Genomic DNA, 18,870 nt, shown 5'->3' with positions numbered 1-18,870 from the left:
GGGTTGCGAAGCTGCCCACGGCCTCGGCGGCGCCGGTTCGATCCCCGGCTGCTCCCCGGCCACCGGAGGAGGGTCCCACATGGTGCGCAGACCTCTCCTGCCGCCCGCTGCTCCCCTCAGCAGTGTACTTCGGTCCTTCTGCCTGTTCTGCTCCCCGCTCTGGCTCTGGTGAATTCTCTCACTCTCCCGCGCTTCTGACTGTACCCAGTGCATGTATAAACAAAACAAGCAAGCAAATAAATAAATAAATAAATAAAAACAAAAAAACATGCCTCTATAAAAAAAAAAAAAACGATTTAAATAAAAAAAAAATAAAATAAAAAATATATAACAGATTTATGGTCAACTAATCTTTGACAAAGGAGCAAAGAATATGCACTGGAGCCAAGAAAGTTTGTTCAATAAATGGTGCTGGGAAAACTGGGTCGCTACATGCAAAAGAATGAAGCTTGACTACTATCTCACACCATGTACAAAAACCAACTCAAAATGGATTAAAGAACTAGACATAAGACCTGAAACCATAAAATACATAGAAGGAAATATAGGTGAAACACTCCATGATATGCAAATCAAAGACATCTTTACAGACACATCACTCAAAGCAGTGATAGTGAAGGCAAAGATAAACAGCTGGGATTACATCAAATTAAAGAGCTTCTGCACAGCAAAAGAGACAATAACCAAAACAAAGAGAAACCTCACTGACTGGGAGAAAATTTTTGCACACAACACTAATGATAAAGGACTGATCACAGAAATCTACAAAGAGCTGACGATTCCATATGATCCAGCAATTCCACTCCTAGGTATTTACCCAAAGGACACAGAAACATTAATTCCAAAGGGCACCTGCACGCCCATGTTTATAGCAGCACTATTTACAATAGCTAAGCTTTGGAAACAACCCAAATGCCCAAAAATAGATGACTGGATCAAGAAGATGTGGTACATATACACAATAGAATATTACTCAGCAATCAAAAAAGATCAACACATGCAGTTTGCAGCAACATGGATGGAGCTAGAAGGGATCATGCTCAGCGAAGTAAGTCAGAAAGAAAAAGAAAAATACCAGATGGTCTCACTCATAGCAGGAATTTAGAAAACTTAAATAAGAGACCAGGAAAAAGACTAATCAATACAAAGTAAAAATCAAAATCAACAAGCAACTATAAACCAGAGACACTGGGGGGGGGGGAGGGAAGGGGAGAGGAAGGACTAGAGTCAAAATAAGGGGGGGATGCAATTGTATGGGGAATATAACCATAATGAAAATGCATACACCGTGCAAAGACGAAAAATGATGTAAGAATTACATAAAATAAAATATTAAAAAAAAGAAAAAAAAAGAAAAAAATATAACCGTATTCAAACACAACTTCCAAGTACTACGAAGGAAATTTTTCTTCTGTGTCAACAAAAATGTCAATTTAGACATTGGTACACTTATAACTAAAATGGAAAATATCACCTCTCTGTGGTTAAAACAGGAAACTGAAAACAGGTGATAGAGTGGATAAACATGGGATTGTAGAAACATTAAGAGAATGAGACCATAGGCTGTACCTCAGTCAAGCTTGAGGAAATTTGGTCCAAAGAGCTAGCCAGAAAGCCTACAGATAAAGATCCTGTGAACCACTTAGGGTATTTTTGGTTTCTTATACCCATAACTTTAATTTCCAGGACTTTTATCAGTTAACCACCTCAATCAATCTGACCTCCATTTTCTGTAACTTCTTCCCGACTGAGCCCTACCAAAAGAGGCCTAGTTACCAATCTTCTTACTAGAACAGAGAAAAGAACTTTTTTTTTCCCATGGAGAAGATAGGGAAATGGTCAAAGTGTACCAGTATACAAGGGGCAATTGTCAAAATTTTGGAAATGTTATGAGCTGATTAACAGCATATTGGTAGCTTGAAATTGCCATGGTAGGGAATTTAGCAATGCTACTAATTTACCTGCCCACCACAGGTTGACAATAAATGTGCCTTTACTAATTTAAGGGAGTATTTTATGCTTCACTGTTAATCTCTATTCCTAGCAAGCTTTGTTTCATTAACCAAACATGATAAATATCTACTTTTTATGCTCATACTCACCAGTATGATATGGTAATACTTAGACTAATACTTATTTTCCTTTAGCCAAATTTGGAAGCATAGCTTTAAAATATAAAAAATGCACAGAAAAGCTGAATCACCTAAAACTGATATATTTATAGGTCAAGATAAATTATCAGCAATTTAAAATGTTGCAACCTAAGTATGTCCCTCACCTTGCCTAAGAAACAGAACATTACCTTAAAAGTCTTAGGTCCCCCTCTGCTATCACACTCCTTATATTTGAGGTGATTGTTCTCCTAAATGTATTAATCATTCTCATAAACGTCTTTAAAGTTTAACATGTTGGCATCCTTAAACAACTTTTACATGTTTCTTACTTTATATAGTGATATAAAATTATGAGTATTCTGATACTTGCATTATTTGCCCAGAATTGAGATTCATCCATTTTGATATATGAAGTTCTAGTTCAACATATTTTTTAAGATTTATTTATGCATACAAGAACTGGGGTACAGGTCAGAGGTGTGGGGGGTGAGAGGATTCACCACACACAGAGTACAGAACAGAGTAGGTGGACTGACTGAAATACACTGCTGAGGGGAGCAGTGGGTGTCAGGAGAGGTCTGCTGCACCATGTGGGTGGCTCTCTGGCTGGGGATTGAACTCGTGCTGCAGACAGCTCCACAGGTTGCGTCTTAATCCCTTGTGCCACCAGGGAGGCCCCTCTAGTTCTACATATATATATATATATATATATATATATATATATATATATATATAACATATAGGTAGTTAGCTTTTTTTTTCTTTGACCACTAAAAAGTACTGCAGCATTCTTGAATATAACTCCCTGGGTAAATGAGCATTTTGTATTTCCAGATTCTAGAATGTTAAGCATCTACCCTCCCTTATGTTGTTGAACTTTGTGTGAACTTTATCTGTATATTCTTTAGTCACTATTAAATTCTTACTGATTTAAGGGAGTATTTTATATTTCACTGTTAATCCCTATTGCCATATGCTTTACAAGAATCTCTTCCCAGTCAGTGGATTGTAGAAACAAAAGCAAAACCATCTCATTCCCCAATGGATTAGAAAGAAAAGTGGTAATAAAACAAGGTAAAACTCCTAAAAGGAGACATTGGATAACTGAGCTGGGTTGATAAGGAGAATTATGTGATATATATTGCTTATTTATGCTGTATCAAGATCACTTGTATCTACACTTTTTGGATGTGTTTAGGGAAATATTTTTATTTGTATGTTTCTGTACCTACTTAGCCTAGCCAGTAGTAAATATGTGATATCCTTTTATAAATGCTGTTGTATTCTGGTTTGTGAAGTACTAAATTTCCTCTCTAGTCAGATCTCACAGTAATGTCCAATAAAACTCTACAGTGTTGGGGAAACAAACAAAAAAAAAAAGGCAAATGGGCTATAAAATATTCCAGGGGCCAGCAAACTATAGCCTGCCAAGATGAACTCAGTCCCTGACCATTTTATGAAAATTTTGTAAGCAGAACAGTTCGGCCCGGTGGTTTACAAATCGTGCAGTTGCTTTGGGTGAATAGTTGAGAGACCATATGGCCCTCAAAGTCTAAAATATTTACTATCTGGCCCTTTATAGAAAAAGCTTGGTGACTCCTGGTATCCATTCCCCTAATTGGGAACATAGTGGTTTTCCATTTTAATGAAGAATTGTGGGGCCTCCCTGGTGGCGCAAGGAGTAGTCTCAGCACTATGAAGCTATCCGCAGCCACTGCAGCACAAGTTGAATTCCTGGCCAGAGAGCTAACCCACATGGTGCAGCAGACCTCTCCTCTTGCCCGCTGCTCACCTCAGCAGTATATTTCTGTCAGTCTACCTGTTCTGCTCCCCACTGTCTCTGGTGAATCCTCTCCCTCACCCCCCACACTTCTGGCCTACACCCCCGCTCCTGCATGCATAATCTTTAAAAATAAAAGAAGTACTGTGATAAGTATCTTCATGCCTAAATTCTACTTTCCCCCTTGGATTCTCAAATGGAATATTGATAAAAGTACAGAAAATTTTTTTTTAAAGATATGATAAACTGCTTTAAGTTTTTCAATTGATCTTCCCACTATTCTAATTTGAAAAGTTCTTCTATTTTCATAGTGATGCCTGTTACATCAATTATACATTAGTTGACACACTGTCAGTAACAGGGTTAAAAATCCACCAGGATAACTACATTAAATGTATAATTTGAGGGAATTTGTACCTTTATGTTGTTCAGCCTTTTTCTCACTCTGGAATATGACACTACTGGTTTTATGACTCAGGATTTAAAAAAATTGATTTTTCCAATGGTTTCACAAGTGCTTAAAGAGGGTGAAAATTTTTTAGAAAACAGAAAATCTCTATTCTCCTGACATTCACAATGCACATAATCCTTCAAAGACAAAGTGGTTGTAGTAACTCACGTGGCTGTACTTGAATCATATGCATCACATTTCAATTTCTAGATCACAGAATTTCAGACATCAAGTTTTTAGATGCACTTGTTATTTTATGTAACAAAGTTTGCCCATTTAAATGTGAAACCAGATTTAAATTCTTATCATTTGGTATTCTCAATTTCAGATACTAAAATATTTTTTAAAGTCCACCCTAGATGAAGTAGAATTCAAGTTAAGTGGTATGCCTTCACTTTAGTAACAATACATAAAATACCTTGGCATAAACTTATTAGAAGTATGGTCAATCATCATGATCCATGGGTTCACATTTTGGGAGTAGCTGCCTACTTACTAAATTTTAACTCCAAAATCAACATGTGTCACCTTTGTCATACAAGGACTTGCAGCACAACAAAAATTTTGTCATCTGATGTGCATGTTCCCAGAAGTTGAATGAAGCAACACTGCGTTTCAGCTTTCATACTATAAACAAATGCCCTTTCCATGTTCTATTAAGTGGCCTATTATTTTGTATTTTGGAACTCTTTGATGGTTATTTTATTATTTAAAATCTTTTAAGTGTAGAGCTGTCTATTGTTCCTAAGTGCAAGATGGCTGTGATGTATCTTTTAGACAAAATACATGTATCAGAAAAGCGTCACTCAGGCCAGAGTTACATAGTGCTGTTGGTCATGAATTCAACATAAACAAAATATAATAAACAGAAACACACATAAAGCAAGTAATGTATAGGTAAGTTGATGGTAATGTGACCAGAGGTTCATAGAAGTCTAACCCTCTAGGAGCAATGGTTCAGTATTCACTAATTCAGGTTAACAGGGATTTATAAAACATAACTACCACAAATAAGAATGTACTGCATTTGATACCTAGTCTTTGTTATTGTCAATTATAATCTCATTTGTAACCTGAATCTTTTATCATATACTAACCTTATCCAAAACATGAAATACCAAACAAAACCTTAAAACTGCTGAGGCTGGTTTGGATGAATCTCAACACTACATGTTCCTACACAGAAGCTAGAAAGGTTGCAAACTTCCTTTTCAAAAGTTTATTTTCTGGACCCACAAGAATTTTCACATTAATTAACAACATTAGACATACTTTTCTATTGCTGTTTTAACTGGGATTGCTAGAAAATGTCTGCTATTGGTTTAAGGGGGACTTTCTTCATCTTAAGGAAGTATCTTCTAGTTTAGCTTTTCAGAAACAAGTGCTGTTATTGAATGTCATTCTCACATCTATTATAGAGGATCATAATGATGTGTGAATTTTCTGTGAACACTGACTATATTATTTCAAAATACTAAGCCATGCTTGCATAAGCTAGTGTAATTGTAAGTTAAAACATGACATTTTATTTTTCTATTATTTCACTTATAGTTTTATATCTAAACTTACAACTTTAAAATTAAATCTTACATATAAAACCTTAAGCTTTAAAGCTATCAAATGTGTGCAGAAAAAAATGCAGCAGCATGAAGACCTTACATAGTTTTTTAGGAAGATGCTAGGTAAAAGAACCAATTCAGTCTATTGTTGTCTATTGCATGTTGTAGTGTGCCCTGCATAATTAATAATAATGGCAAATAATTGCTTTTTTCACTAAATTAAATGAAGTTTTTTCCACATAAAATTATATAATGACCTCTAGTGGCATAAAAATCTAATGCCCACCACAGTTCAGTCGGACATTTAAACTTTACTAGACTGTTTTCACACTGTAAATATCAAATGCCAAAATTCTCAAAACATAGTTTTGAGTTTAAAACCTGTTATATTGGAATTTGACTTAAAATCAAAATGGATTGCCAATACAAACTGCTTTTAAATCAGCCAAGATAGTGCTCGCTTCGGCAGCACATATACTAAATCAGCCAAGATAACATAAAGTACTCTATCATTTGAATAACCACAACTTGCAAGTACATTATCAATGTTTGGCTCTGCTTCTCTTTAAACTATAAATTTCATAAAGGCAGGAATCAACTTCTGTTTATTCATGGCTATTGCAAGGTTATTGTTTGCCTGCTTCAATTTCCTCTCTATCTTGCTGTATCATTGTTTCTTGCCTTCTATTTGGGCTCAATTAATAGGATCACCAATAGATGAGACACACACAAAGACCACACAAATACTCTTGCTCTCTCTCAATTTATGTAACCCTCTCATAGGGTTTAAATCTTTTAGATAACAATCTGCAGAAAATTTCCTTTTCATTTAAAAAATAAAACTGCATATGCACGATTAAATGAAGATACAGACTTAGCCTCCCTCTCCCCTCCTCAAAGCTAAAAATCCATACTAACAATTGAAACGAATCCTTCATTTGCTATGAAATGAAGTCTTTTTCCCTTTGCTTTTATAAAGCGTTCCTTGTAAAAGTACTTGATAAAGGAATAACTAAGGGGTGCTCGCACATTAACAGGTTTCAACACTGCTTATGATAATCTAGTGAATTATCTGCAGTTTCAACTCAGGATAATATAAAACTATGTTATATTGATAACCTATTTTTAAAAAGGAACAAAACATACATTTATAATGACCACAAAACCAAAGACTTCTGAATTAAAAGATGAAAATAATCTTTTACTAAGTATCCAAATCTCCACAGAGTAAAACTTGGGAAAGGAGAATCATTTAGAGCCCATTAGATCTAAGGACTAGTTTCTGAAGTACCAAAAACAGCTAACTTCACTTGTAGGTAGGTTCCACAGAATTGAGTCAAAATGAAATGCATACTTACTGCATGTTAAGTAAAAAGGTATATATTCTCTACATATGTTAATACGGGAAAATTTTTAGTCTAATAAATTTAAAGCCTAATATAAGAATGGAGTGATTCTGGGGCTGCCTAATAGTAATGCTCAACTCTTCCTGATTTAGGGTCAGTAATATATACATACACTATTAAATTTAATTTGATATAGTCAATAGACAACTGTGCCCTACATTTATGTTTATTAAAAACTGACATAAACAAACAAGGCCTGTACAAAAAATATCCCAAATCACATATCGCTTTGAAACAGTAATCTTGGGCGGTATTATCGCCTCGGACCCCCTCTTCCTCTGCCCCGACCACGTCCTCTTCCTCTTCCTCTTCCTCGGCCTCTTCCTGCAACTGAGGGAAGAGAAAAACAAAAATAAATTCTCTTCTGTATGGAATTAACGGACCACCACAAACTGCATCTATAGTAAATAAACTAACTCAGTCACCCTTCTCAACACACTATCCTGCAGAGCCAAAAACTGCTGGACTGCAGAGATTTTTTTGTAGTGTTTGTTTCATTTGAATATATTTACTGAGAAATTCATCAAGCTTTAAAACATTTTTTTTCTTCTTTGTATTGTCTCAAATTCACCCCCAAAAAGAAATGCAAGTGATCTGAATTTCACACAGATGGAAAAGATATCCAAGCAAACTAATTCAAACTCAAGAAAGTTGCAAACATACTCTATCATATAACAACCTTACGACTCTTCAGACCAAGTCATTTGATCTAACTGATCATAACTGAGTACTTAAATCCACACAGCAACATCCCTGTTACATGGTCATCTTAACTCTACAAAAAATTCATCACCCAAATGAACTTACTTCATCTCCAGACAGCTATGAGTATTAAAAAATATCTTGACATGGTGTCCAAGTCAATCATCTAAATTTCTCTCACTGACCTTAGTCTTATCATCCAAAGCAATAAAGTTGGGGCCTCCCTGGTGGCCTACGGGTTGTCTCAGCACTATCACCTTTATGGCCTCAGTTCGATCCCAGGCCAGGGAGCTAACCCACATATGGCACAGCAGACCTCTCCTGTCACTCCCCTTAACAGAGTATTTCAGTAGATCTGCCTCCCACTCTGGCCAATCTTCTCATCCTCCCCGCTCTAGCCTATACTCCAGTTCTTCTATGCAAGAGCTGGGGTGCAGGTCAGAGATGCAGGGGGTGAGAGGATTCACCAGAGACAGAGGAGGGAACAGAACAGGCAGACTGACTGAAATACACTGCTGAGGGGAGCAGCGGGCGGGACAGGAGAGGTCCGCCTCACCATGTGGGTTGCTCCCTGGACAGCCAGGGATCGAACCTGTGCTGCAGAGGCTACGGATTGCTTCATAATGTGGTGTTTAACTCTTGAGCCACCAGGGAGGCCCCGATTATTCCATTTAATGGAGGGGGGTGGGGGGAAAGGAAGGCAAGCAAATACCTTATGCCAAGTCATTAAGAAATTTCAGGAATAGAGGCAATGTCAAATCTTCCATAGTGTAGGAAGTGGGGGACAAGGTCACGCACAAAGAGACAGGAAGTAAAAATAGCACCAGTCTCTTTACTAGTAACAGGAACAATAATAACATACACACTCATGGCAAGTACAGGCAATTTAAAAACAAAACACAAACCTGTGTTGTTCACTAACGCTTATATTCTGAATAGAGGATTAGTATGTAAAGTACATCATTCACAAAACCATTTATAATCCTTCAAACTTACCAGCTTCCCTTTTCTTAGATTTCACCTTTGGTTCAACATCCACAAGTAGTGTATCCAGAGGTAAGCTGTCTGGCAGAATAAAATATCGAATGTTATTTCCTCGAATACTCAGTGTTTCCAGCTGTACTGGTTCTCTGTTCTTCAGGGTCATTTTCACAGCTTTAAGATGTGTATTCATGCTGACATCTACACCTAAAGGGAAGCAAGAGGGCAATAATTAGCTTAAGGGAATTACTTATCAAGCCACAGCAAATACCATCATACAAATGAATCCAATCCATTTTGCCATAGTACAAGTTTCTATGACAGAATTTAGAGCAATCGATAAACAGGGGAATAGTATCAGTGTATATCAGAAATCTTAGATTTTCCTTAGCCATGATAATGTTTTGTTATTATGTATGATTATAGAAGAGAATACAATAAGCCAGAGGAACCATGACTGGTACATGTGCCTTATTTCAACTGTCCCTATATCTGAAGATTGGCAGTGCTTATTGCATGGGTCCCATTTTCTCCATAACTTCCTCAGACCAAAATTCTACCAGGCTACCTTCATCTTTGTTTTTAACATGAAGTCATGTATGTACTGTGGTATTTTTTTCTTATTACAAGGAATTTAGCAGGGTTTTTTTGTTTGTTTGTTTGTTTGTTTTTAAAGATTTACTTATTTATACAACAGCTGGGGTATAGGCCAGAGGCACAGGAGGGTGAGAGGATTCACCAGAGACAGAGTAGGGAGCAAAATAGGCAGATGGACTGAAAGCACTGCTGAGGGGAGCAGAGGGCGAGACAGGCGAGGTCTGCTGCGCCATGTGGATCTCTCCCTGGGCGGCTGGGAATGGAACCCACGCTGCAGAGGCTGCAGACAGCTTCACAGCACAGCGCTCAACCCGCTGTGCCACTGGGGAGGCCCTAGCAGGTCTTTTTAATTGTGCTTCAAAAAAGGATTATTACTATTTTTGTCAATACTTTACCAAAGTTTTGAACTGTGCGCCTCAAATGATTTTTTCCCTTTAAACCTTTATTTTTTTTTTTTTTTAAGATTTGGTATTATTTATTTACGCATATAAGAACTGAAGTATAGGTCAGAGGTACAGGGGGTGAGATGATCAACCAGAGACAGAATGGGGAGCAGAACAGGAAGATCTACTGAAATACCCTGCTGAGGGGAGCAGTGGGCGAGACAGGAGAGGTCTGCTGCACCATGTGGGTCAATTCCCTGTCCGGGGATACAATGGCTGGTGAGAGCTTGATAGAACTGAGACTTAACCCCTGTGCCACCAGAGAGGTCCCCAAGCCGTGATTTTTAGAATAAGATTTTGCAAAATAAAAGCAAGGTTTTCTGGGCCTTCCCTGGTGGTGCAGCAGTTGAGCGCTGGGTTGCGAAGCTGCCCACAGCCTCCGCAGCGCCAGTTCGATCCCCGGCCACCGGGCGAGGGTCCCACATGGCGTGCAGACCTCTCCTGCTGCCCACTGCTCCCCTCAGTGTATTTCGTCAGTCTGCCTGTTCTGTTCCCTGCTCTGGCTCTGGTGAATTCTCTCACCCTCCCGTGCTTCTGACTGTACCCAGTGCTTGTTTAAATAAAATAAATAAATCTTAAAAAATAATAATAATAAAAGCAAGGTTTTCTAAGATGGATATATGGCATTACAGCAGAAGCACCTTACTGGAGAATTTACCAGCTTATACAAACAAATGAAATAACCAAAAATCTAGTTAACTTCTGTCCACAGGGCCTCCCTGGTGGCGCAGGCAGTTGAGTGCCGTGCTGTGAAGCTATCTGCAGCCTCAGCAGCATGGGTTCTATCCTGGCCAGCAGGCAAGGGTCCCACATGGTGCTGCAGACCTCTCCTGCTGTGCCCACTGCTCCCCTCAGCAGTGTGTTTCGTCAGTCTGCCTGTTTTGTTCCCTGCTCTATCTCTGGTCAGTCCTCTCACCCTCCCGCACATCTGGCCTGTACCCCGGTTCTTGTATAAACAAAATAAATAAATCTTTCCAAAAAAAAAAATAAATTTCTGTCCACAGAAAGCTAAATCTCAACTCCCCTAATATCTATCTCAAATTTCCGGGCATTAATCTTTTTCTTTTTCCTCCCAGTCAGATAAAGTCTTTTTCTGTCCTCAAATTAACATACTTTTGATGCCATTCCATTTTGTTGAGGACTTTAATCCCTATCAAGGGTAAAAAAAAAATGACCACTGTGTATGTCCCAGAAACTATATGTGAAGAACTGTAATCTAATTCTTGTATCCTATTGTGAGAAAAAAATATATATATTAGAATTTATTAATATAAAAGAAACCTGCAACAGTGATTGCGGTGGAGGGAATTCAACTAACTAGATTTTGCTTCCCCAAGTTACTGAAACTTCCCCCTAGGACATCATTTATAGTCTACTATTTCTTAGGGAACACTTGTAATACATTTATGGATGTGTGGTTTATGTGTGTCTTCCATCACTGGGTTTAATATCAGTCTAATTTTTTATGTTTCTCTTGGTTTACTGAGGTGCTGGATTTATGCTTCAAAAATTATTTAGAAATATTTACAATTTAAATACTTCAGAGAAGGACCAAGTGCTAAGATAGCTTTATCTTTCATTTGCCTCATTGAGTCTTTGTACATTTTGAAGAGGAACATCTACAATGAGTGAAGAATCACAATAGTTTTAAATATAAAATGAAATACACAAAGTCATTTAAAAAAGGGGGGGCAGCACTCCATCTGCCTACCTGTGACTATGCAAGTGCCTCTTTTCACCAACTCTCTCCCTCTGCAGGGCAGCAGCTTCCTGCCTGCCTGCCTGCCTGCCTGCCACCTGTATCTGCTAGGACTTCCCTTCACTGACCTCCCTCAGCAGAGGCACCTCTCCTCAAGGCCACCCCCCTGCAACCATGCAGCAAACCTGTCCCTTTCAGGGCAGTTCTTCCTGCCCGCTTGTGTCTATGCAAGTTTTCCTTATTCCTCTATCCCTTTTCCTAATAAACCTGCCATTAAAAAAAAAAAAAAAAGGAAGACAACTAAGAAAATGGATGCAAAGAAAATATTCCAAAATGCTATGCTACCAGTGATTGCCTCAGTTAGATGAAGTCCCCATCACTGTTTTCTACATTTGTTTTTAGACCAAAGATAATCAGACATGGAAACCCCATCCTCTATTTTCTTGAAGACTTTAGAATTTAAACGGGGAAACAAAATTCTAATAAAAATAAAATGTATTTTGTAAGATGCAACATTTCAAACAGAGACATACACAGGCAAAACCATAAAAGCAGGAAAACATGAGTCACATATAGGATAGCCCACGGATTCTAGTTTGGTTGCCATACAATACTTGAAAGTGAGGTTCAAATATAAAGGTAATAAAATAGTCCAGGCTAAAAGTATGACACCTACACTCTGACAATATTCATTAAGTAACTAAATAAGAATTTTGACCTTAGAAGAAGAGAAACTCCTCCCACAGCCCATTATAAAACAATCCAATCTCCATACCTGTGATTGTTCCATGGACCTGTGTTCCATTCTTTAACTCGATGGTTACAGTCTCATGACTCAATTTCATCAAAAATCTATAAAACAATAGAATTATAATAATTTTCACCTTTAAACACTTCAAAAAATCATGCTTATTAAAATCAACAGGGGGCCTCCCCTGGTGGCGCAGCAGAAGAGAGCTGGGCTATGAAGCTGCCAGCAGCCTCTGCAGTGCCGGTTCAATCCCCGGCTGCCGCCGGTGAGGGTCCCACATGGTGCACAGACCTCTCCTGCCGCGCCCGCTGCTCCCCTCAGCAGTGTATTTCGTCAGTCTGCCTGTTCTGTTCCCCGCTCTGGCTCTGGTGAATTCTCTCACCCTCCTGCGCTTCTGACTGTACCTAGTACTTGTATAAATAAATAAATAAATAAATCTTAAAAAAAAAAAAAAAAGTAAAATAAAATCAACAGGGAATTTCTAAATGACATAAATCTGCTATAGCCATTATCTGTACCAATTCCTGTCAATCTGCACAATTTCAGCTTTCTCTGAATTACACCCTGAAAGAGCAACAACAGATGCTATCATTTGGACATTTTTGATTCTCTGAATCATTCTGTCACCTCCAATATGTGCATACAGATACCAAAGTCATTACATGCCACTAAACTAAAATCAAGAAATTATGAGAGTGAAGATGGTCAAAAGATACAAACTGCCAGTTGAAAGGTAAATAAATATTGGGGGTGTAACATACAACATGGTGACTGTAATTAACCAGCTAAATGGTATATTTGAAAGTAGCTGAGAATTTATCCTCACTACAAGGAACCTCCCACCCTTATTTTTATGATATGATGGATGTTAACTAAATTTACTCCGGTAAATCATTTTGCGATGTTGATAAATCAAGTCATTATGTTGTATATCTTAAACTCACACAGTACTGTATGTCAATTATTACCTTAATAAAGCTGAAAATAATGGGTATTACAAAGTTACATATTTATTACGTATGTACAAACAGAATCAAGTAAAAGTTCATAGGGATATTTTTATAGGCCCATTTTATATGCATTCATAAACATATCAATCTTTTAAATATAAATTAGACCGTACTTTAGTGTTCTCTAAAACTGTACCTCTCACTTAGCAGTTTATATAGTAGTATGTGACTAAACATATACGCACCCTCATATATATACAGCTATTACAAATCCATTTATGTAAACCCTCATCCATACTGTTACCAATCTTCTAAAGTTTTATCAATTTGATGGGTAAAAAAAGTAACTGCCTTTCCCTATTACTTGTGAGGGTGAGTATCCTTTCATAAGGGAAATTCGTATTTCTTCTGTGAATTACCTACCCATATTATACACACATTTTCTATTAGATAAAAATTTTCTATAATTTTATACCAGCTTGCATTCAAGTTTGTGTCTTTTAGTCACAGAAAGTCTTTCATTTTTGTTAATTTTGTAAATTCTTCTGAGATATACAATTAATATAGCAAGATGTCTCCTACCCTAAGATCGTAGTCTCTTTGTATACCCATACCATAGCACCTATCATACTAAATGGTACAAGTAACATAATGTATTTTTCTCCCCATTAGAGTAGGATTGAAGACGAGGATCATTACACCTTTATATCTAATTCTGGAATGTAACAGGTACTGAATAAAATTGACTGAAATGTTTCAATGATTAAAAAATGAAGTCAATCTTAAAGTACCACTTTTAGGGGTATAGACAGTAATCAAAAATGAAGAAATTATTGGGTCTCCAGTTTATCACGTCCCAAACTTTTTTAAAGCTCATCTGTCCTCACATAGAGATTTATGTGTTAAATTTATTTTCATTTTTGCTTTCAAGAAAAGCAGTATCTCAATGAACTTGGTAATTTTTATTTCTCCAGACAAAAATTCTTTTCCTTCCTGCCCTCAATTCTTTGTTTCCTTTTGTTATATATACATATACTTTTTAGTTTAACTGTCCTATTCAGTAATAACTTACTTTTACAAAAGTTCTCTGAAACCATTTTTGGAAGCAGGCAGAATTAAAGTAAAAGCAAAATACCTTAGTATTCAGGATATCAAAGAGAAGTGAAAGGAAAAAACAGAAGGGGGAAGAGGGAGGGAGAGACAGAGGGAGTGGGGAGGAGGGAGAGACAGACACACAGACCATCAAAACACATTTCAGAAAGTCCAAAGATATTTCTTTCATAAAAAATATTTATCACTAAATGTTATGTTGTAGTCTCTGTGCTAGAAAGGAAAAAAATTAGCTCTCAAGGAGCTTAAACTCTAATAGGGAGAACAGACACATAAAAGGTATTTTAAAAATTACTAAATAGTAAAATAAAACAGAGATGCATAGGTTCCTATCAGGAACATAATGTAATGTAGCATGGGAAGTAGGAAGTCAGATCTTCACAGACTTTAGTAAGAAGTGTGCAAAGTTGTGAATACAAAGCAAAGAGAGGTAACAGTACAAAGTAATAAAAAAACAGCACATGGTACAGAGAAATTACAGATACTACCAAAGGAATAATATTAAGTCCAAGAAAATGGGTAGGGAAGAATAGGTTCTTCCATAGGGGAAAAGTCACACATTTTGTTAAATAATTCCTTTCAGAGAATTATGGAAAGGTTTTTATCAATGAAGTGGAATGTGAGACTGATATTCATATTTTATTTTATTTGAATATTTATTTATTTATTTATACAAGCACTGGGTACAGTCAGAAGCGCGGGAGGGTGAGAGAATTCACCAGAGCCAGAGCAGGGAGCAGAGCAGGCCACAGGAGAGGTCTGCGTGCCATGCGGGACCCTCCTCTGGTGGCTGGGGAGCAGCCGGGATCGAACCAGCGCTCCCCACTCAACTGCTGCACCACAGGGGAGGCCCGATATTCATATTTTAAACAGAACCTTGAGTAGGGTCAGAAAGACAGATTTTAGAGACAGAAGTACAATCTCCAAGAAGACAAATTTGAATCTAGGCAATAATATGTAGGTTAGTTACAGAAATCGAGACAAGAACTGCAAAAACATCAACAAAATTAAATTGTACAGAAAGAGACCTACATTTATGTAGTTGATTTTCTATAAAGATACCAAGGCACTCCAAACATGCAAAGCAAACTAATGATGAAACCTAAAATAGAATGCATATCCTCTAGTAGGAAATACTGAAAATCCACATAGAAAAAAAAAATGAACGTGGACCCCTGGCCCACACCAATTGCCAAATTAATTTAAGACAGATCACAGCTCTAAACATAGATGTCAAAAAAAATTTTTTTGTTAAAATTATAAATTGTCTAGGGGAAAAAAGAATAAACATCATGGTTTGAGGGTAGACAAAGTATTCTTTGAATTTACACAGAGAGCAATAACCATAAAAGAAAAAACTACTAAATTAAGACTTTCTCAAAATAAACTTCAGCTCACCAGAAGATTATTAAGGAAATAAGCAAATCACAAACTGGGAGAAATATCTGAAAAGGTCTAGTATCCAGCCAAGAATAAAGAATTCCACAACTCAGTAATGAAAAGAAAATACACAACCAAAACAAAACCTTTTACAAAGATACACCAATACCAATAGCCAGTAAGATGATAAGGTAAATGTCTTACACAGTGAAATTTAGTTTACATTTACTGATTTTGAGAAATTTATACACCGGTGACCCAAATCCCTATGAAGACTTGGATTGCCCATAAATGACATTAGTCTCTAGGAAAATGCAAATTAAGCCGTATGAAGAGACTACTACAGAAGCATTTAAGTGGCTAAAATTAAACAACTTTTAATTTTACAAACAAATGCTGGTGAAAGTGAGAAGCAATTGCAATGCTAGTATACTGCTGGTGTGAGTGTAAAGTAGAACTTTACTTTGAAATTTTTCAAACAACTATTCTGAAAAATAATCTGGCAGTTTCATATGAAACTGAACAGATTTATGGTACGATCCAGCAACTCAACTCCAAAGGATTTACCCAAGCTGGGAGAAGAAAAAAGCAAACAAAAAACACACTCTGCTTGGGGGAAGAAAAAAAAAAAAAATCCATCCAACTATAAGGGTGCCCAATAATGTTGTCTTGACAATTCCTGACTCAACAGACAAGAAACGACTTACACACGTCGATGTGGTTATTAGAAACCCTCTGATCCTGGGAGCGGGGCCCCAATGGGTTACAATGGAGGATTACTGGTTCTTTGGTGGTGGGCGTGGTGTGATAAGACACCTGAAGAGGTATGAACCTATACCCCTAAAAAGTGTTGTAAACCAAGGTTAACGTAAAATTAATTAAGGGGAAAGCAAATAAAAATCTCTGCTCTTATGTACCAGGTTCCCCGTCTCAAGGAAAAACAGCAAAATCAAGACCATTTGCGGCCAGTTTTCAAATATTTCAAATCAGTAAGTGAAGACCTCATTAGGCTCAACTAACCAAGTTTAAACACAACAAAAAAATACGAAAGAAGAATCAATTATCTGTGTAACCAACCATTAAAAAGGGAAGAGAATCTGCCCACGTTGGGAGATTTTTCCCCCTAAATAATGGTCTCTTTAAAGGTAACTGCACGTTAAATAATCCTAAACCTAGAGAACAGGAAAAAAAATCCAACTTATTAAATCTGAAGTCCATTCCCAATTTAAAACATTTCAAATGGGTTTTATTGCTTCCAGGTAAATTCCTGCCGCTTCTCTGCACGCTTTGGTGGGTACTTTGCAGTTTTAATGAGGCTTAACAGTTTCATCACCAAAAAAGCGCGTTAATTTAGGCCAGTTACACAAGCCATACCATTTTTCTGAATGAGTCCCACGTTTTCAGGGAACTTGGACCTAGGTATATAGCGGTTTCTGGAAGCTTAGGTGGGCCGGAAAAGAAACCTAATCTAGAGTACGAGTTCTAGTCGAAATGAAAATCGGTAACTGACCCAAAGTAAGAAATCTAAGACTGACGCTGCACCTTTAAAGCCCCGAAGCCACTAGGCGGGAAGAAACGCCTTCGCGTCCACCTCTTGGAAGACACGCGGGACCAGACGAGACCGTCTGAAGCCCTGACCCAGCGCAGGCGCGGCCAAGATGGGGCGGGAGTGGCGGGCGCCGGAGGCCGTTAGCAGGCCGCGCACGCACGCGGCTTTCGCGCCTCTCCCTACAGACACAAGCGGGCCCGCCGGCCCCGGCCCCAAGCTCCCCTTCACAGCCCTCGCTCAGCTAGGTCACCTCCTCACCTCACGAGCTTCATCCTAGCGGCGCCGTCACACTTTCCGAGTGATAGTGCTCAAAACCGGCCTGCTGAGGACCACCCGACCCGGAGTATGAATGGCCGGAAACGCCTACTCCGGTATTCCGACGTAAAGAGCGCGCAGAGCGCGGCGGACGCAAGGCGGAAATGCTGGGGCCGCGCTGGTCAGACGCACTTCCGGTCTCGACTTGCGCCACAGCGGCCCCTGGCGGCTGGAGGTGTGCCGTGCGGCTGCGGAGCACGTCTCCGGTTGTTCTGTAAGGAAATTCCTTGCCTGAAAGTTTTGAAATTAACTTGAATTAGTGGCCCTGTCGCCCTGGCATTTCGTCACGATAGGGCGCCAGCACTAAATATACCCAGGAAGGAAGAGAAGTTCTGAGAGAAGCACAAAGCCGATGGTACTAATTCGGCTCCAACATTGGGAACAGCAACATTACTTAATACACGTAAGAAAATCACACAATTTACATGATTATTTTTACTTTAGGTTTTGACCAACGATCTCAAATAGTAATCCTGCATTGTCCAAAGATCGTGCTGGTCTCCTCCAGTAAGTTCACAAACTATTTCGTGCCTTCTTTCTTCCTTTCCTCTCAAACCTTTTCTGCTTTTCGTACTTTTACAAAGCTAGAAGTATTGTTGTTCATTTCAGAGGCAAATTCCTCTTCGTTGTAGTCTGGATTCCATCTCTGATTTTCTCAAGAATTCACTCCTAAGTTATCCTTCTCTAATTTGAATTGTCAGTCGCCCCTGCCACCAGCTTTTGCATCATACAAATTCATCTTAAACTTTTGATTCAGCTTCAGTTAATGCTCAGTTCTCTTTTTTTTTTTTTTTTTTGGATTTATTTATTTATGCATACAGGAGCTGGGGTACAGGCCAGAGATGCTGGGGGTGAGAGGATTCACCAGAGACAGGGTGGGGAGCAGAACAGGCACATCTACTGAAATACACTGCTGAGGGGAGCAGTGGTCAAGACAGGAGAGTTCTGCCCGCCAGGTGGGTTAGTTCCCTGGCTGAGGATCAAACTCATTCTGCAGTGGCTGCCAATAGCTTCATAGTGCTGAGATTTAACCCCTTGGGCCACCAGGGAGTCTCCTCCTTATGGATACTTTTTCCTTTAATC

At 38.4% G+C, this 18,870-nt stretch overlaps 1 protein-coding gene across 1 annotated transcript; it reads right to left on the bottom strand.

Moving 5' to 3' along the window:
* Positions 1 to 7,563: 7,563 nt before the first annotated feature.
* Positions 7,564 to 17,744, bottom strand: SNRPD1 (small nuclear ribonucleoprotein D1 polypeptide; the record flags this gene model as incomplete). Its single annotated transcript, XM_084252684.1, has 4 exons — positions 7,564 to 7,640; positions 9,009 to 9,200; positions 12,508 to 12,584; positions 17,731 to 17,744. The coding sequence occupies 4 exons, from the start codon at positions 17,742 to 17,744 to the stop codon at positions 7,564 to 7,566; spliced, it is 360 nt and encodes a 119-aa protein (XP_084108810.1).
* Between the last annotated feature and the right edge of the window lie 1,126 nt (positions 17,745 to 18,870).

The sequence above is a fragment of the Talpa europaea genome, assembly GCF_964194135.1.
Source record: "Talpa europaea genome assembly, chromosome: 13".
Lineage (NCBI taxonomy): Eukaryota > Metazoa > Chordata > Mammalia > Eulipotyphla > Talpidae > Talpa > Talpa europaea.
This window is presented reverse-complemented; position numbering and strand designations above follow the sequence as displayed.